The 20,823-nt window shown below is 35.3% G+C and overlaps 1 protein-coding gene across 5 annotated transcripts in view; it reads right to left on the reverse strand.

Moving 5' to 3' along the window:
- Window positions 1–3,455: 3,455 nt before the first annotated feature.
- Window positions 3,456–20,823, reverse strand: part of unc79 (unc-79 homolog, NALCN channel complex subunit) — an 83,195-nt gene continuing 65,827 nt past the window's right edge. For all 5 annotated transcript variants that reach the window (XM_088648583.1, XM_088648584.1, XM_088648582.1 and 2 more), the window contains 11 exons: window positions 20,361–20,429; window positions 19,110–19,220; window positions 15,773–15,877; window positions 15,397–15,474; window positions 15,074–15,163; window positions 14,147–14,322; window positions 12,981–13,164; window positions 9,986–10,183; window positions 6,735–6,812; window positions 5,603–5,644; window positions 3,456–5,126 (listed from right to left, as the gene is read on the reverse strand). In XM_088648583.1, the coding sequence (XP_088504709.1) occupies window positions 4,926–5,126; window positions 5,603–5,644; window positions 6,735–6,812; window positions 9,986–10,183; window positions 12,981–13,164; window positions 14,147–14,322; window positions 15,074–15,163; window positions 15,397–15,474; window positions 15,773–15,877; window positions 19,110–19,220; window positions 20,361–20,429 (1,332 nt within the window). In that variant the 3' untranslated portion in view covers window positions 3,456–4,925. The remainder of the gene's footprint in view (window positions 5,127–5,602; window positions 5,645–6,734; window positions 6,813–9,985; window positions 10,184–12,980; window positions 13,165–14,146; window positions 14,323–15,073; window positions 15,164–15,396; window positions 15,475–15,772; window positions 15,878–19,109; window positions 19,221–20,360; window positions 20,430–20,823) is intronic.

Genomic DNA, 20,823 nt, shown 5'->3' on the forward strand with positions numbered 1-20,823 from the left:
ACTGTGTTTTCGCCCTTAGGGGACTGACTATTGGACATAATCAGCATTTGCTGTTATGCTGAGGTTTGGTAGCAATGCTCTGCAATGACCTCACATTTACAAGTGCTAAATTTGTTTCTGGCAATGTAATTGGTTTTTAAATACATGCAGAGGTTTTTGTTTTACTCTTAACTGTCTATGCATAAGTATTTTGTGATATGTTTCCAACCCTGTAATTTTATTTTGTATAACTTCATGATCAAATCAGTTTCTTTTGAAAGAAATGGGGTTTGAAGAGTGAATTGTTTATACTGTACATATGTTTATGTTTTAAATCCTTGTTTTTATTGTTTAAATCCTTGTAACTTTATGTTTCTTATATTAAAGTCTTTTCGTGATGTCCTCTTCTGAGGTGTGCAACGGTGAAGGTGTAAGCATGTATTTCTGATTTAATTTAACTGAATATTGATGTATTGTTGTAATAGAAATATCGATGATAGTGATGACGATGATTGCCAGCAAATATAATAATAATCATCAATGTTAAGAGCGAAAGGAATATTTAATAATCCAAGATCTCTAAATGCCTTAAGCATCCTCAAGGGACATTTGATTCGAGGCACATCTGTACGTTCATAAATAATTTGAAATTGTGCTTTGGTGTGCAGGAAAGTGTTTGAAGGAAAAGGGAAAAAAGCACATTTAAAGAAATGAAGAAACTGATGAGGCAAGGCTTAATACATTATTAATTACTAGCTCTGAATTTCCAAATACGTTGTGCTAAAATTAAAAATAGGACTGTGATGAACCAAATTATCATATCTTTATTTCAATAATAATAGGAAGAACTGCACCATCAGTGTCTATTCTTCAATTGTATAGGCGTCTAAGTCGATCAATGGAGTTGAACAATGTGAACAACATACTTCATCCTTCCTGTCTCCCTCCTCTAGCAGAGACTGGAACTAAGCGTGCTGCTTTTCTTTGGTGATAACTCAGTCTGTCAGTCAGCCCTCTCCTTCATGTAGATGCAAATTGGCATGAATGGCCAAGTGAAGAAAAAGGTTGGTCTGTATATTATTCAGGCAGCAGGGAAAACCTAGTGACTGTTTTTAAATTTTTCTTATTTTCCATGATTCACAAATGAGGACAACGTCAAGCTTGAGGTCAATGACATTTGTTATTCGTTGCTTTTGTCATTTACTGTTGCAACTGTTGTTTCAGTTGAGGTAATTTTTTTGTTATATTTGTTCTGTCATCACCTTTTTCTTATTTAAAGTCTTCTTCTAAACAGTATTCCTCTTAAAAATCATTGGAACTGAAATGGTCATTTAAAAACATCACATTTAATCTCATATCATATGCATTCAATTCTTAAAATTTCTCAATAGTTTTTTAAGTATTGTCCAGAATCTTCCAGCTAACCTGTGGTGCACAGACTAGCATAGTTTCACTCAACAGTAGATGTGGGCAAAATGCATTGACTACATGACTTCCCTAACCATATTTGTAGTTAAACACCCTTTGCTGTAAGATGAGAGTGCCTTTCTCTCATTTTTTTGGTGCACTTTCAGTGTTGACTGTTTCAAGAAGCTCATATATTTAAATCAGGACTCACAAATTGTATAAAAAGTTGTATTTGAAAAGGATGTGCATGAGAACAGCAATTTTTAAATAGACAATATTAAGAAATGTAGCTTGCATTGGACAGCCTGGCTAACATGTCTTCTACTATTCCAGGACAAGTGCTTTCTGTAATCTAAATTAAATCTTACAAGCACACTTTATCACAGCAAATTAAATTAGGTGAGATATAATTGTATTTTATTCATTCTGCACAGGCATAACTGTTGCACTATGGATAATATGCGTGGGCTCTAAAAGAGCTGATGAGACCAGCTTCTCATTTTGTTTACCCGCTGTCTGTCTAGCTTATTGAGTTATCCTCCTTCAACTTGGTTTGCCTTTGATTGATTTGAACTTCTATGGGAAGAGGCAGCTTGCCTCAGGCAGAGGGAGAGGCTAGGGCGAGATTGGACCATTTCATATTTGCCTACTCTACAATTTGATTTGCTGTAAACACATGCCATTAGTTCAGCTTCCTTAACTTCTACACAAACAAGCAAAAGCTGTGGGTCTTTCTCATACAGGACCCCCACTTTATCTACTACCCTGCTACCACAATTAGTGATTATGAGAGATGGAGCCTTATCTCTGTGGTCTGACTTACCGTACAGTGTCAGTGTTTTGAGCATCTAAGAAGTTATAAGTCCTTGGTAAAATAGAAGTTTTACCTACCATCAAAGTCCACATCTAGCAGTTTTCTCAACCTTCATATCCAAGCTTCATAGTCTTACTGAGAAATTCTAAATGGTGATACTGCCAACTGAAAGCAATTGTTCTTTCAAAAAATCACTTGATTGGGTTTTCCAGAAAATGTCTGCATCCTACGATGTAAATAAAATTCTTCAGTAGGAGCAACTACAAAAAGCTCTGCATCACAAGCAAAATCAAGCAGACAGTCCGTTTTATGCTTGAGGTCATATTACATTTGGATGGAGTTTTATTGTTTTATACTCTATACAGCCATAGATCCTTGGATCAATAGGCAAGCAGCAACTACACAAGCACCATAGGCTTAAAGGTCTACTCAGAATTCTAAGTCTGTCGAGTTCTCATTATTATTTGAGATTGAAAATGTCAGTATTGAGTTGTTTTGAAAACTAATATAGTTTTGTTACATATTCGTGAACAATTTCAGTTATTGTAAGCATTGGTGATCTGTAGTGCCACCTTGAAATCACAAGAGATTATTTTTTAGTCTTAAACATTAAATAATGTGATTATGTACATCAGCCGTTGTCTTATATCCTCAATGGCAGAAATACTGTTTCCTGTATAATAAGGTATAAAATTGAGATTTTCAATTAACAAAATACATACTGTAGATACTAGATTTTGTATTATAAGAATTGTTTTCATGTTCTCTGCTTCATAGACACAGGTTTTCTGGGTTAAAGTCCACTTGAGATATTAAGTAACGAGATCATTTTAATCCTTTTCAAGGTCATGAACTGTTGATTCCATAGATCTCATATACTAAGTTATTGTAGAACTGGAGCTAATGATTCCTGCCATATAATGTATTACTTGTTTTCTTTATAAATAATATACCCAATTCATAAAATTTCATTTTTCATAAAAGTCCTATTTATCTCCCACAAGGTCTTTGCTCCATTTTTTGGATTGTTTACTCTCTAGTTTACAGACAGTGATGGAATATAGCCTTCTGGAACTTCAACCCTGTCACCCTTATTTCTCCTTTTTTTTTCCTCATATTTCTGCTTGTTGGCATAAAGCCACATGTTATGACTGTCTCTTCTGAAATGGATGGGTTCAGAGTGCAGGTCTGTTTTCCTTTTTTGTTTGATGTGACAGGCTGCTAAATGAGAGAAAAAACGGATTGACTACTAATGTAAGCACAAAACAAAGTGGTTTATTTCTTCCCGGTCTTATTTGATTGAGCAGTTCAGAAATATGCAGATATCAAATTTTTATTTTACCTAAGTGCATACATTATGTCAATGGAAATCTTATATGCTTTATGCAGTCTAGAGAACAAGACTGTAAGGTAATAGGTAACATGTCCATCAACACAAAAGACCAAATTTAGTTTTGGTCTTATAAATCTAGAGCCATAAGCTTAGCTTTGTTTTCACTGTTTAGATTTTTGATATCATGGAGGAAACATTTTTTTGCAAGCAATCCATACCTGAAGTATTCTTGTTCTGAAAACATTTATTTTTTTGATTATTTGCAAAATACTTTACAAATACAGTATGGCTGGCAAAGTATGCTATGCCATGATTATGTACAGTATTAATGCTGGATCAGTGATGTGGAAAATAATCTTTTAGGTGTTATGTTCCAAAAGAACCTTAAAAGATTGAAAACCGATCCCAGCAATTACTGTACATGTTATTACAGATAAATGGTTCAATTCACAAACCCCCTTGGCCAGTTTAAACTTTTTACTCTGATGTGTAGCTTTAGCAAGTGCGATGTTTTAAACCAGCTAATGAATGGATGGTACAGTATGTAAGACAAAATCATCAACAGATACCAACAGATTAAGAAAACCATGTGGCTTTATTTTGATTTCCTGGCTTCAAACAAACAGAATGTCTACTTTGATGCTAGGAGTGCATACACATACAGCACAAAAGCCTATTGTGTAATAAAAATTAAATTGCTTTCTTGTGCAATTTGCATCTGGGAAGCTTACAACAGTCTGGGCCTGACTCATGTCTACAGGTTACCATTCTGTGGTATTATGCATTGTTACTGTTGTACACCATTATCTTTTTTACCGAGAAGATACAGCACAGAGCATATTAGATCTTTTATGCATCAATAATTACCACTACTCAGCTGTTTTAAAAAGTTCCCTACATTATGTTTGGTTAAAAGTAGTGACAACATTTGACTGTATTGAAAAAAATTCTTATCTGTGCTCTCCAGTCCTGGTTATGGATAACCCTAATATTTTCACTGAGAAAACATGAATCTTGAATAACTAAAGTAGTAATTAAGTACTTGAGAGCTCAGCGGAAAGCAAAAGACCCTGTGATTAGAACCAGTGTCTGTGACCCATAACATTAGCTGATGAGCTTGAATGATCATAATTGTAAAGTATTTACTATAAGCTGCATAATTAATCGCTTTCCATGGCAATAATTCACAAACAAGATGAAATATTACTCAAAAAACCAATGTGGTAGAGAAAGTCCAATATGAACAGGCTGCATCTATTGTTTGTTGCTCAAGTGCTCTCAAACAGTATTTGAAGAGTGTTAGTAGATGTACTGTACTGCAGCTTTTCCACAGGATAAAAAAGGCAGCTTCTGGCATTTTCATCTTCTCCATTCTTCATTTTCTTGTATTCTTCACAAGGGATAAAACTGAGAAGCAGCTTCTGAGGACTGGATTTCAACTTGAGCCATTTTGAACTGAGTGCACTGTAGCCACTTGCGTAGAACTGACGGAATTGTATTTGCTTGTCCATAGGCCTGCAGACCCTGCAGATGCTGATGGTTAACATGGTTCTGTATGGCTTGGAGGCGTAGCTGTAGCCCTGCTGACAAATGCTGTAAACAAGTAAGGTTTTTTCATTATTATTTATTGTAGATTTCAAAAGGTCACTTATTTTTTTATTACCTACCCACCAGTCCCCGTTATGGAATACTCAACTGGCTTAAAACTGGACTCTCCAAAAGTAACTCCCGTGGCACGCACGAGACAATGGCATGTGGATGGGTGGCCCACTACTCACTAATTCATTTCAAATGGAAACATTGTAAAGGTGCCCAGCAAGTACAGTAATAAGGGTCACTGTTTTCTAGAAGGCCAAGAAGAAAACCATCTTGGCCAACTAATTCCAGTCTTGTTGATGTGGTGATCTGCTGATTGTGAACCACTGTTTAAGGAACACAAGTCTAGGACCCAGGCTCAAATGAGAGAAATCTCTAGCTCATCCTGAGTTTTGAGGGACCACCTTTGCACCAAATGAACAACTCTATTCTCAAAACCATCTGTCACAAAAGGGGCAATGCATTATCCTTACCTTCAGGTTGGACTGAATCATAGGCAGCCACATGGGAATGAGCTTTCCAGGGGAGGCAGAAAGGCAGAAAGGCATTTTAGGTTTTGAGTATTCTGCAGTTACATCAGGTTCACAGTAGTTTAACAGTACAAGGGACAGATTCTTCAAATATGACAAAATAAAGTAAGGTAATGTAATGCCACTTTATTTTAAACCCCAGTTAAAGAAAAGATATATTTATTTGTATTGTATTATTTGTATTTAATTGTATTTGTATTTAATGTATATTGTTTTGTATCATTATGCATACTGTATATACAGTCCACTTCAAAAGTATTGGGACAGCAAAGTAAAAAAAAATATATTTTTTTGTTTTATGGTGATGCAACTTGAATTTGTAATTATGAGACAAACATGAATGGTGAGAAAAATATAATGTATAGTCTGTTTGGGTACAATTTATTTAGGGTAATTCTATGAATAGATAGATCATAATAGTGGTCATCCTAGTGATTTCAACTGACCATAAATACTGGAACACATTAACTTTCCCTTTGCATGTACCTTCAAGGCAATAACCCACTGAGCTCACAATATTCTTTATGTAATCATCTGAGATGCTTTGTCAAGCCTCTGCTGTTTTCATTTTGAGGTTTTCCCATGTAAATGCCTGCTTATGTGGATTTAAATATGGAGATTGACACAAACTCATTGGTTAGTTGTCTGTTCTGTGTTGATGTGACGCCCAGTAAGTATGGAAGCACCTTCTTCTATATCAGTAGGCAAAGTGAGCCAGTTCCAGAGGGGGAAAGGCATGCCCTTTCCACCATGCTTGGAAGTGCAATTATGAACCAGGAGAAGTTCAGAACAAGGTTTTATGTTATGGACAGATGAGATCAAGATAAACCTAAGCACTGGAAAGGTTAAAATATGGAGAAACAAAGGAACTGCAGATGCTCCAAAGTACACTACTGTACCTCATCTTAGAAGTGATTGTTTTTACATACCAAAATGGAACACAACTAAACTAGTCAAGTCTAAATACACTAAAACAAAAGTGAAGGGATTGCCGATCCCTTAGTAGTACTACTGTATGTGGCATGTGCTACTTATTGCTGCTGTGCTATAAATAAAGTTATACAAGCTTACCAACCTTAACAAAAATAGTGGAATTGCATTCCTGAAGGGCCTCCATTAGGCTGATTACATGCAGACAGACCATTTCTACCATCTGTGAGTAAAAGAGGACAATTAGGGAAAGTTCATAGGATTGTCGTTTCACAGAAGATGGTGCCATCTTAAAATATAATTCCATGCTTCAAGATGACACAGAGGTGAATGGGGTTTTAATGCAAACAGCAAGGGGTTTTAATGAGGTCTGGGTAGAATGCTACACTTTGTGCTGCAGTAAGGAAGAAGAGTAGTATAGTATGTGTATGCTTAGGTTTTTGGGATGTTTATCATTACTACAGCTACCGTTTACAAATGGTTGTTGATATGCAGCCATACAACCAACATCAGCATATAATTTTGTATTTATTGTATGGGGTTAAACACATTTAAAATGTATAATATGCATATTACATATTATGAATTCCTGATTTGTAATTCAACACTACAATTTTCTCCGTAAAAAGATGCAGTTTTGATCATTCATGCATTCATTTATTTATTGCAGTCAATCTACAGTATAAGTCAGATGTAGTTATAACAAATTATAACAAAGTTGATGTTTATTAAAGGAGGACAATTAAAGGCGATGAAGATGGAAGGCCTTGACTGCAGAGAGGCTGTGACCATAATCCTTTGCCCTAGAGGAACAGCAAATAGACCAATACAGAACAAAACTAACAAAATTAATAATTGATTGTCTTTCACAGCAAATATAAGTTTCTTTACATACAGTGCCTTGCGAAAGTATTCGGCCCCCTTGAACTTTTCAACCTTTTGCCACATTTCAGGCTTCAAACATAAAGATATAATTTTTTTATTTTATGTGAAGAATCACCAACAAGTGGGACACAATTGTGAAGTGGAACGAAATCTATTGGATTTTTGAAACTTTTTTAACTAATAAAAAAATGAAAAGTGGGGCGTGCAAAATTATTCGGCCCCCTTGCGTTAATACTTTGTAGAGCCACCTTTTGCTGCGATTACAGCTGCAAGTCGCTTGGGGTATGTCTCTATCAGTTTTGCACATCGAGAGACTGAAATTCTTGCCCATTCTTCCTTGCAAAACAGCTCGAGCTCAGTGAGGTTGGATGGAGAGCGTTTGTGAACAGCAGTTTTCAGCTCTTTCCACAGATTCTCGATTGGATTCAGGTCTGGACTTTGACTTGGCCATTCAAACACCTGGATACGTTTATTTGTGAACCATTCCTTTGTAGATTTTGCTGTATGTTTGGGATCATTGTCTTGTTGGAAGATAAATCTCCGTCCCAGTTTCAGGTCTTTTGCAGACTCCAACAGGTTTTCATCCAGAATGGTCCTGTATTTGGCTGCATCCATCGTCCCCTCAATTTTAACCATCTTCCCTGTCCCTGCTGAAGAAAAGCAGGCCCAAACCATGATGCTGCCACCACCATGTTTGACAGTGGGGATGGTGTGTTGAGGGTGATGAGCTGTGTTGCTTTTACGCCAAACATATCGTTTTGCATTGTGGCCAAAAAGTTCGATTTTGGTTTCATCTGACCAGAGCACCTTCTTCCACATGTTTGGGGTGTCTCCCAGGTGGCTTGTGGCAAACTTTAGACGAGACTTTTTATGGATATCTTTGAGAAATGGCTTTCTTCTTGCCACTCTTCCATAAAGGCCAGATTTGTGCAGTGTAAGACTGATTGTTGTCCTATGGACAGACTCTCCCACCTCAGCTGTAGTTCTCTGCAGTTCATCCAGAGTGATCATGGGCCTCTTGGCTGCATCTCTGATCAGTCTTCTCCTTGTCTGAGCTGAAAGTTTAGAGGGACGGCCAGGTCTTGGTAGATTTGCAGTGGTCTGATACTCCTTCCATTTCAAGATGATCGCTTGCACAGTGCTCCTTGGGATGTTTGAAGCTTGGGAAATCTTTTTGTATCCAAATCCGGCTTTAAACTTCTCCACAACAGTATTACGGACCTGCCTGGTGTGTTCCTTGGTCTTCATGATGCTCTCTGCGCTTTCAACAGAACCTTGAGACTATCACAGAGCAGGTGCATTTATACAGAGACTTGATTACACACAGGTGGATTCTATTTATCACCATCAGTCATTTAGGACAACATTGGATCATTCAGAGATCCTCGCTGAACTTCTGGAGTGAGTTTGCTGCACTGAAAGTAAAGGGGCCGAATAATTTTGCACGCCCCACTTTTCATTTTTTTATTAGTTAAAAAAGTTTCAAAAATCCAATAGATTTCGTTCCACTTGTTGGTGATTCTTCACATAAAATAAAAAATTTATATCTTTATGTTTGAAGCCTGAAATGTGGCAAAAGGTTGAAAAGTTCAAGGGGGCCGAATACTTTCGCAAGGCACTGTATATAAAGTATATTAACCATAGTTTATTTGGTGGGGGAACTTAAGAACCTCATCTATAAATCATGAAGGTAAAGAAAAGTTAGTTATGCAGCAGTGCTTCATTACAGATGAGAGAACAAGGAAAGTCTCAAACACCATCTTGAAATAAATAACGCAAACAAATGCAGCCGAGGAAACTACTGTAACGCTTCACCTATGTTAGGCTTCACTGGGCATCAGAACAGTATACTGTAGGAGGAACATTTCAGCTGTCATGTTTAATTTCTCCCTGCGTAAGTCAGTTCAATAACTCCAGTTTATCTGCATGTCTCAGCTTCATCCCTGACAATATGTTATTGTATACTTCGCATCTTTTAAAAAATCTTCTTTGTACTGTCTTATTATCTTGTTTTGAATAAATGTTGTTGAAGAAACGTCTCTGTCATTGTACATGTATTGAGAGTAATAGAGGCATACAATTGTTCTGATAATGGGAGTTGTTGATATGGACTACAAATATTTGCTGTGTTAGGATCTCTTAGATCTGCAAAAAATTCTTAAAATATACTCTTACCTCTTCTGTCCCCATTCTAAGCCTTTAACGACTTACAGTAATTGAACCTCTTCAATAACCTAATCAATTGTTTATTAAGACTTCTGAAATTGCTTTTCTGTACTTCTACACTGTACACATTTCAAAGCACCTGTGAAATTAATAAGTAACTTCAGTTTTTGAAAATGACTAAATTGATGACTTTTCTGTGAGTTCAGTTAGGATTTTAGTTCTGTAAGAGCTTGCCTGAAACAAGCACTAACCGTTTCATCAGCTACAAAGTTGTTCAGTAGGGCAAAGTGAACAGTGTTGTTCTGCTTACAAAAGACAGTGACTAATGTATAATTGCATTCTTACCACTTTGTTGTGGGCCATGAGCTGCAAAATGCTGGGAGTGACCCGGCTCCAGAATTCAAGGCCAGTGAGGATGGCGGTCGATGAGAACTCATTTTGGTTTTGTAGCATAGGGGCTGCAGCCGCCTGTTCACAATAAATCGTCCATAGCTGGGCAAACATGAACGCATGGAACAGCGAGCACATGTGCAAAACCGATGTCTTAAAAGATAAAAACAAAAATATAAAATAGACTTAGATCAATCGAAAATGTTTTAAGAATTTTTGAAGTTCAAGAATTTTGAGTTACAGTACATTTCATACTATAAAGTACCTATTGACTTTTGTGTTTTTACATTGATTTCAAGCTTTGTATTGTTGCCCTGTTGTAAAGCTCCTTTGTGACTAAGCTTGAGCTTTATGTCAGAAGACACCAGTGTTTGGCTATAATATTCTTTGTAATGTTTTCTTTGTAAACCTTGTATTGGTAAACTTTGTCTGTCCTTCAGATCTAACTAAGAAATATAGATGGAATTTTCTCTTTAAAATAAACAGATTAATTTATTTTCTTCATAAAAGGCCTGTCATTCTTTGGGAGCATGAGGATCACATTTCCATGCTAGATTTACACCATAACTTTACATGTACAGTACAAATATTTAAATAAATACATAAATAAAATACTGTACAATTTTACAAGGCATGAATAACTTAAAGGGTATAATAATTAACACAATATGAAAAATTCAATATATTTAAATCAAAATATATGTAATGTTTGTTATACTACTGTATATACTGTATTGATGTTTTGAATAATGTAATTTAAATCTATATTTACTGTGCTGAATCAACTTTAAGGCATAGGGTTATACATTTGGAGACTACTCAATGTTAGGTTAAATTAAAGCATCACAGAAACCTCAGATCCTAGACCTGTCTTTTCTGTTTGATACATCACAGAAACGTTTTGCGTAACCAACAGATCAATTTTCTTTTCACTGTCTGAAATTCACAAGATAGATGCACTTTTTTCCCATTTCTTTTGAAGTCCTAGGTTTGTGGCACTGGATTTGAAAACAGGATGTCATTGTGTTGTAATTTCCTGCAGTCTTTGCAGATGACTAAATATTGGGTGCTTTATCTTCCCCATGAATTTACTTACATTAATACACTTACAGTATGTGAACCTATTCAATAGGTCAGTATCATCTAATATCACAGAGGACCCTTTCCAAGAGATTTGAGAAACTGAGAAAAAAATTAAAGTAATGGTCCAATATAAATTTATGATCTTAACCATAAAACTGACAGAGTACTGCTGAGAAACTATGCTACCAGCAAAAATGATGGACAAGGTGAAGATTAAAAGCCAGTGATTACTGTATGGGAATGCAGAGCGCCAAATTACATGCTTAATCAGTGACATGGAACAAAGTACCCTTGAATAAAATTAGGCACAGAAGTGAACTTAATTACTTCAACAAGATAATCATGATTAATAAAAACCAAAATAGAACATACATTCAATATGACTGTTTAAGGCATCGTTCAGAGACATGAAATGTAAATTACATTTAGACAGCCAGCTGATTAACATTTCTTTTTTATCACTTTAACAACAGGTAATTGAATACTTAATGTTAGACTATTGACACTGGTGAGAGTAAGAAGCCATGCTAGCACACAGACTGTAAATAAAGAGGGAAATTGTAAAAAAAAGTGAAAAGTAAATAAAAAAAATAAAAAAAAAATTTAAAATGAAAAATAAAATGATATAGTAAAATACAATGATTTGGCTGTAGAAAAGCAAAATCACCCTGTTTATTTCCATTGTTGGGCCATCTATACCTCTCGCATTTTATTAATCTATAAGTGTAGTAAGTCTTTGGCTTTTTTTGTTAAAATGGAATTCAACGGGAATAATATTTTGAATCTTGAAAATCTAATTTTCTGTGTCAGTACTGAACCACCCTGTTGAGGAAAAATCAGTTTCTGTCAGAAGAGTTAAAATCCTCCTCCTACATAAAACAAAAAATACATAATTATAAATCCTTTTCACTAAAATGTGAGCCATTGTACTCTCAATGGAACCAAAGCTAACTACTATTTGCATCATTTTCATAATATTTTCCCCCACCAGTGCCAGTGTGCACAGATACACTATTCTTGACCCAGAAAGGATTTGTTCATGGGCCTCATCAGTGTCAGAAAAATTTGGCGGCTCTCTGGCTTTTGTAATTCAAAGAGCCACTATATACATTTTAAAACTGCAATGAGCAGTGGCTTTATGCTGAAAAAACTGTATATAGTGTACTGTAATTGCGGACCAGTAGTTTCTCACCACAGAATACATCCAACCTTCACACGAGGAGGTTTAATATACTAAATGTAAAAATAAATAAAATAAAAATACTAGAATCAATAGCATTCATTGCACTTTAAGGTCTCTCAGTTATATAAAATTATAAATCTAGCCCAGAGTTCAAAAAAGCTCTTAGAAATTAATGGAACTCTATCAACAAACATAAATTAACCAGAGGGCACAAGTGGTAACTACATGGAAGAGCATGGAAGATCAGAGCATTTAAAGAAATGTTTTTTTAAATAATGGAATGTGTGTGTACATCTTTAAATAAAGTGGAACTTGGTACCCTGCCCTGTTTTTAAGCCAATACCCTAGTTTCTTTAAAAAAAAGTACCGGATAAGATCCTTGGATCAACTAACTACTGCATTAAGTGATAGATAGGAAAAATGGACTCCTGTCATCTGTAACCTTTAGTGTATTGTTAAATTCATTATTGCAAAAGATCATGTAAATTGTAAATGAATGCATACAGTAAATAATATATGGAAGTGCACATTGTCATATCTACTACAAATTACTGTACATGCAACAAGTCACAGAAAGAGATTTCCATGTGGTTGGCAGCAGGGGAAAAGCTGAAACTTTGGTAAATGTAGTCAATCCTTGGTTTGCAAATATAAAATACACAAATCTATGGAAGGAAGAGGTACCTTGGATTGCTCTGGAAACCCAATCAGGATGACGATCAAGTGATCAGCAACATGAGAACCAGCATCAAGTGGAATTGGCATACAGGAAGTGGAGCCCTGATGCAGTGAACTGTGGGTTAGTGAGCCAAGCAGAAGCCAAGAGAGCTGCCGTATATGAGACACGCACTCAATAAACTCCTTAGGCCTGAAAATAGAGATTTTTTTAATTGCAATTGTAGTGTATTCAGTAGCAAAGGTCACTTTATCAAAGTATAGATTACAGTTTTAAATTTCAAATAATATGAATGAACCTGTTTGTATGATAGGGCACTGCTAAGTCTTTAAATAAATGTCAAATAAAACACAAACCTAGCTGCTTTAAATTGTGACAGGAATCAGTAAACAGAAAAGCCAACATTTTCCTATCACCATTACTTTTCTTCATTTTTAAACACATTTCTCTGTATAGGTAATTTTGAAACCACACTATTTACATTCTGCAAAAGAAACTATTCCCATTCAACGGTTACCTGCAATAAATAACTTAACAAGTTTAAAAACGCAACTCATCAGTAAAGACAGTAATCTGTGAAACTTCAACGGTAACAAATTGAGCACATTATTACATTCATCTGTTGACTTTAATTGCCAATTAGGGCCAACAACGTAGCAATATAATTTATTATATTATATTTATTATCTTTAGAAGAGCCTTTACTTAACTGGTTCCATTCTTTACCCCTCTGGTCCTACTGTATTTAGTACCACCATCTACTGTCTCCTCTGTGTATTCTCATCATGTTTATCTTGTGGACGTTTTATTGTTTATTGTGTATTTTCTATTGTTTATTGTGTATTTTTAATTGTGGTTGTTGCTATTGTCATTCTGTAAAGCGCTTTGAGAAGCCACCTTTAAAGTTGTTATATAAAATAAAGTTTATTATTATTATTAAAAATGCCAAAGTGGCCCGTTTTTGCATTTGCAACAAAAAGAGAACTCAGTTGAATTCCCATTTAAATTCCTTTGATAGCGGATGATAAATATATTGCACAGGAAGTACTAGAGAACATACAGTACCATGTGTTGCTGACAGGTCAATTCTGTAAGCTAGAGCTATTGATGCAATGGCAGTTGCGTGCAGTCCCCTCCTACAGTCATAACAGCCTTGTCGTGCTGGGGGTCTCACCCTTGTTGCATGGCCGAAGGAGGATGGTACAGCCATGGCAGATAGCGGATGACAGCCTTGTTGTCACGGTGATTCCCCTTACTGATCTCCATGGCTGCCACTTGCGCTAAGCCCACTTTCAGGTTTCCACCAAACGTGTCTTCATGCAGAGGCTGACAGCAGGTTTTCATGTGATTCTGAAAGTCCGAATGCAGCAGATGTTTAAAGAGGAAATGCAGTCCTAATTTCTCAGACCTGTTATAAAGTCTCGGTAACAAAATAAATTTAGTGACGGTATTGCAAAAATGTACACATCTGAAAATACTGTGTGGTCTCCATTTTGTCACAAACCCCTGGTCTCGCCATGGGCAAGAGCGAGAATTGCCATGATGTGATGCAGCCCTTCCTGCTCACTAGTCACTGTAGTGACTAATGTAATGTGTTAATGAGCGAATAAGTACAGGTTGTCCAGCAGGTGTTTCACTGCATAAATGATCCAAAGTAATCTGCATGAAGAGTTAACAAGTAAGTTGTATTTGTCGGCAAAACTGTCTCGAAGTTGAGACCATTATTTCTATTGGATTCAAAGATACAGTATGTGTTCACAAGCCTGCTTGTTTACAATGTAATAGGGCCGCATCATGTCACTGGAAGCTTTGTTGTCTCGTTCTGAATCGCAGAACATGGCACTGCACATATCTGGAAATTTTGTCTATTTCGTGATGTGTATTGGAGATTTCACACGCAAATTGGTAATACTGAATATAAATGAACAAATTCTTCTTACAGCACACAGCTTCTGTGGGAAAACAAACCTACAGTACATACACAATTAAAAGAAAGTTAATTGAAAATGAATAAGCAAGCTTTCCATTTGTAAAAGGTTTACAGTATTGTACATACTGTACCTGTACAAACTTGCACTGTTCTTCTGATTAGGTAACTTACTTTTAATTTTGTCAGGGTATGCATATCTGCAATGAAGTCCAGTAATTCATTAATGTATTGCCGCATACATTCCATTGCTGCTGTAGTGCACTGAAATAAAGGCAGAATAAAATGAATTCCTTCCATTAAAACTTTTTTGTTTTTCACATCAGGCCTCTATGTGTAAGAAACTGTAGTGATGTTTGATTTTTTTTTCTGGATTTTCTTTGTGATCATAACACATTGCAAACAAGATAATGATTAGCCCAGAATTATCTTTTCAATTCTGAACTATATAAAAATGCTTTTTAATATGGTACTGTACGTCCAGAAGTAATACATACCCCAGGTAAAGATGAAATCATGTGCTTTTGCAGAATCGTTGATTCAGCTAATCTTGTTCCAGCATCTGAGCAAACAAACTACGAAAATGAAAAAAAAACAGTATCTGTATCTTTCTTCTACCCTTCCAGTTCGTACGAGTGGACATTTGTTGTTTTTAGAAAATATTACGATTACTAATCTTCATGAAATGTTTTTATAAATGAGATTTTATACATATATACAACATAAGTATCTATTCATTTTTCCCACCTTTTTTTCTTTTTTTTCTAAAAACTTAATTGCTGGCTGAAAACTAGTAGAAATATTGTCTGAGCACTCTTAAAAGTGAGGATAGTTTAAGAATGCACAGTTAGGAAAGCTCATCAAACTTGTTACCTGAACCAGTAGTAATAGGTTAGTGTCTGGAATAGGAGACTTGAATTTTAAAGCCTGCAAAAGTTCCAACACGACAATGCGGGACAAGTAGAACTTATCTCGCTCCTGTAGGGAAAAAAATATATGTCAGAAAATTCACACCCAATTTTAATTTAACCAAATGTTGGAAGCCTGATCATTCCTGTCTCTTAAAAGAATAAATTTTAAATTCAAGTGGCAGCTCACAGCTGGCCAAGTCCTGCCTGAATAGAGTGGGGCTGAACTGGCCACAATAATCTTGATTGTTATGTTATAGCAGCTCAAGGGACAATAAACAAGGTGTACAAAACCTAAAAAATGACAACATTTTGAATTGAGTCTATCAAAAGTAAAAAATAAATTCTAGCTCTTTTAAGAAATTAAACTCAACTTGAAAAGTTGAATTAGCTAATCAGATGCATGTAGAAAACATGAGCTTTTCTCTCACCTTTCTTGTGTTGTTTGATAATAAAATCAAGAAATACAATTAAGCTGGAATCAACAAGAACTCAAATTACACAAAGGAATAACCTTTCACAGATATACGATATAGTGTAATAGAGATAATGAAGCCACGGAGTTGATTGTCAAGAAGAAGCTATTAAAATGGAAAAAACAGCCAGTTCTTACAATCTCTTGTGAAGGTTATTATAGTATCAAGAACACTTTAAAAGCTGCATCCATAAGTAAATGTGACTTTGAACAGATGAAACTCAGAACACCTTAAAAGCTGCATCCATAAGTAAATGTGACTTTGAACAGATGAAACTCAGGGGCATTGTAAATATATATATAAATATACTCAAAAATCCAGAATCTGTTTTTCCTTTGAGGCAACACTGATGTTCAGATATCCCTTCCTATAAAGAGCTCTTTAAAAATAATACATATATATATATATTTACCAGTATATATATACTGTATTTACTAGGTAATGCTTTCATTTGTTATTTATTTCCTCTGTTTCTGAACTTCTAAGATATGACCAGGTGCTTTGATTGCATGTATGGTATTTTTTCACTTTTCACTGAATATTCACAAATATTCTTATGAGGCTGCTGTCAGTGACAAGTAGCTTAAATATTGTAGTGCAGTGATAAATTAAAAATATACCTTAATTACCTGTAATACTACAAAGACTGTTATTATCAATTTAACTTGCACTGTCAGAACACATCACAGGATTCCTGCTTAGTGTGTATGTTCACAAACGTGGGCCACAGACACTTGTAAAATAATGCCTTAACAAATCTTACACCACATGTAACAGACTTACAATTTAGTTTTAAATAAAGAAATAGAATGATTATAATCACATCCAGATCAAATTGTAAAATACTGTTAGTACAGTCCCTTGTAAAATGTATTCAGGCTTTTTCTTGTGGTGTTCCATTTTGTGAAATTACAAAATGATTCAGACACATTTTTCAAACTCAATATTTTTAATCAAAATGTTGATGCTAAAACTGTATACTTCAAATGGTAAGTTACAATAAATGTCAACAACACCTAGAGAACATTAACAGTAATCCTGTATGTTGAAGCATTCAGACTTGTGGACTTGTGATCTTTAAAATCTTTACCAATTTTAATTGTTTTTGTTGCTATTGTTGCTACGTGTAAAGCACTTTAAGAATCCACCTTTAAAGGTGCTCTATAAAATAAAGTTACAATAAATGTCTACAACACCTAGAGAACATTAACAGAAATACTGTATGTTGAAGCATTCAGACTTGTGGACTTGTGGTCTTTACCAATTTACAGACTGGCAAAGTTGCCGATTTGTTTTGACACATTTGCTGAAGTTCTCTCAAGTTGTTTGGGGTTCACTTATAGACAGCAGTTTTCAAAGTTTCTTAATAGGATGCAAGTCAGGACTTTGGGCCACTGGAAGCAATTCACTGTCTTATATCTAAGCTACTCCAGTAGTACAAGTTGCTTTGGGTCATTTTCTTGTTCAAAGCTGGATTTTCAAGCAGGTTTTCCCCCCAATACTTTCCAGTACTTTACCCTATCTACTATACTGTATGTACCCATCATCTTGATAATCTTCCCCACAATATTAAGGAATTATCAGAACACTGTTGGAAATAAACACTCAAGGCTTCAGAGGTCCTCAGGTTGGCACCAGATGTAAACCAGTCTACGTGGTGATCCATCTGACCATGTCACTTTCTTCCACTGCTCGATAGCCCATTGCTTGTGCTATTTGTACCACTGGACTTGCAAACATTCATTGGCAGGTATGATAAGTGGTTTGTACACAGCAACCCGACTGGTATCACACTCTGTGAATTTTTCATGTGAATCGTTATTATTGCACTCAGAGGCCACTCAACTAATTGTGTGGCTCGTTAAGGTAATAGTGTGTAGCTAAATTAATTTAGATTTGCCACAGCAAAGGTTTTGAATACTTACGCAGTCATGAATTTTCTATTTTTTTAATTACCATTACCTATTTACTTCTTTCTTTTTTTCATTTTTGCCTTGAAAGTGTGGAGTAGGTTGTGTACTGTACTATATATAGCAAATATTAATTGCAACTTTAAAGTGTCGTGACTGAAAGCTTAAAAGCAATGAAATGTGAAAACTGAGCCATGGTCTGAATACTTTTGCATGAAACAGTATATCAAGGCCATTTCAAAGACTGAAAACTATTGTGTATTTTACCTTAAGTAATCTTTAATTGTTCTTTCTGAGCGTACACGAACTTGAAAAATGTTTTCAGGATGCCGTTGACTTTTACTCCTTTCACCGTTAAGGTTAATAAATGATTTATGTAGAACATACTGTATAAAGGAGCAAACCCTTTTAAATTGCAATGTCTTGTAAAACTTTGTTGTGCTTCATATTAATAATTAAAATCTTTTCTCAACCCAGTTTGTTTTATTTTTGCCAAAAAACATGAAACAGATTCCTGAGATAAACATAGTGTATATAACTCTATAATATCTACTGTACATGTATATATATTCAGTGGCTCATTTTTTACAGGAACACCATTGAGAAGTAACAGATTTTTTTACAAAAAAGTAAAGGAAGAAAGTGGATCCACTATACTTTTATGATATTTGTCTATGTAATGTAACCCAAACTATAATATTCTCATGACAGTACCCTGGTAGCGTTATATAAACCAATCCATTAACATCTTCGTACAGCTTGTATTTGGGCTATACATCTTCTGTAGGCACTCAAAAATATGTAAATCAATATGCACTGATTAGGCACTTCATCAAGAAGATGGTTCAGCCTTTCTCAAAGATTTGACTTGTGGCAAGGCAATATTTCTTAATGAAAAATGAAAGTGTGTTATTACCTTGTTGAAGGCGCGATAGCACAATCCGCAGAGCTCCACAAGGTAGGAGAGGCTGAAGACCGCATACTGAATGACAAAGCTCAGTAATTTGGAAAATGGTTCTAGCAGGCTCTGAAATAAAAGAATAATCCTACTCTTTACTTCAGGTTTTAATTTTTTTTACCCACACTCTTGTGCAATTAGGTATTAAAGGATGTGGTTGTACATCAAGAGGCTATTCCTACATTCTGTACAGTATAGTGTAAGCATAACAGTCTTCATATTGATTAATTATTTTTTTAGTGAATGAAGATTGCTTTGCAAACTATATTCCAATACCTTCCCTTAATTAACTAGAAAACCTAACTTGAATTACTTAAATTTACTTAAAAAATTAAATTATTAGACCTGATCAAAAATAAGTACTCCTTCTACTACTCCAAGTACTACTGTTCTCCTTCTTGTTGTGATCCAAAATTAAAATTTATAGTCCCCTTTTTCTGTAAATAAATTGGTTTCTTATGCACCCAGCATGGTTAAGCGTGATTGTGTTTTGGATATAAAAAGAGCTGTCACAAAAACCTGTACTGTGAAGCATCAATTTAAAAAGAAGAACAGAGTAAAGGTCTATAATAAGAACAGGCCACTCAATCAATTGAACTGAACTATAAATGCTATTTTACTTTTTTTTTAGGTGTCAGTCCTTGCTAACAAAGTACTTTGCTTTAAGCAAATTCTTTTTCAGAAATATATCAAACACAGCTCCATTCTATTCTTAGTTTGTTAAGTAAATGGTTTTCCCTCCTATCACTCCAATTAAAAACCCTAAAATGCCACAAATTAGTAATGTGCAGTGATGACTCGGGTATGAATTACATTGTATCAAGCACACCCATAATAAGCACTGCACTAGAAGCTTTATATGAACCAAATTATTTAGACCTGGTCACCTACAGCACAACAAAGTCTGAGAATCCATCCTCAGCCATGCTTAACTATGTCATATATGGACACGTCTTTACCACTCATCACTGTGCATGTATATCTTTCCCTTCACCCCAACAGAACTCCTGTATCAGCTCCTTGACTCATTCCCCTTAGTGGATAAGGGAAACCCAGTCATCTCATATTCTCTGTCATTCCACCAAAATGATTGTATCTCAGATTGCATACCCACTAAACCACTCAATAGTGGGATTCAGGAAAGATATTGAGGTAAGCTAAATTTTTGTATTGTTTTTATTGTTATCAACTACACACATGGTGCCTTACCCTTGTTGAATTTGTGGTTGGTATCTTCAGCAAGCAAATAATAATCCTTAAACTGGAATCCAAGGGGCACTGATTGAAGAGTGAAAAAGATTGCTTTATTAAAAATTACAAAATGTTTTGGCTGCACTAGAGATTGGCACACATTTCAGAATATACAGCACATCAAATTTAAAAACACCAACATGAGACACATGCAGCATTGCCTGGGAAACAATTGTTAACAGATTCATATAATTATTCTGCAAGATTCTTTTGGGAATATTTTTCATTTGTGAAAACAGTTTTTCAAGAATCAATTTTGATAGACTCAGAAAGGCCCAGGAAATTAAATATAAGCCAAAGAGACCTGTTTTGCCATTGTAATCTTTATTGAAGTGTCCAAAACAAAGTAAAAGAGCTAGCATTCATACAAAATCCAAGTGTCGGTATATTCTGTACAATATACTGTACAGTAAAACTAGCA

The sequence above is a fragment of the Lepisosteus platostomus genome, chromosome 10, assembly GCF_059453375.1.
Source record: "Lepisosteus platostomus isolate fLepPlt1 chromosome 10, fLepPlt1.hap1, whole genome shotgun sequence".
NCBI classification, from domain to species: Eukaryota; Metazoa; Chordata; class Actinopteri; order Semionotiformes; family Lepisosteidae; genus Lepisosteus; species Lepisosteus platostomus.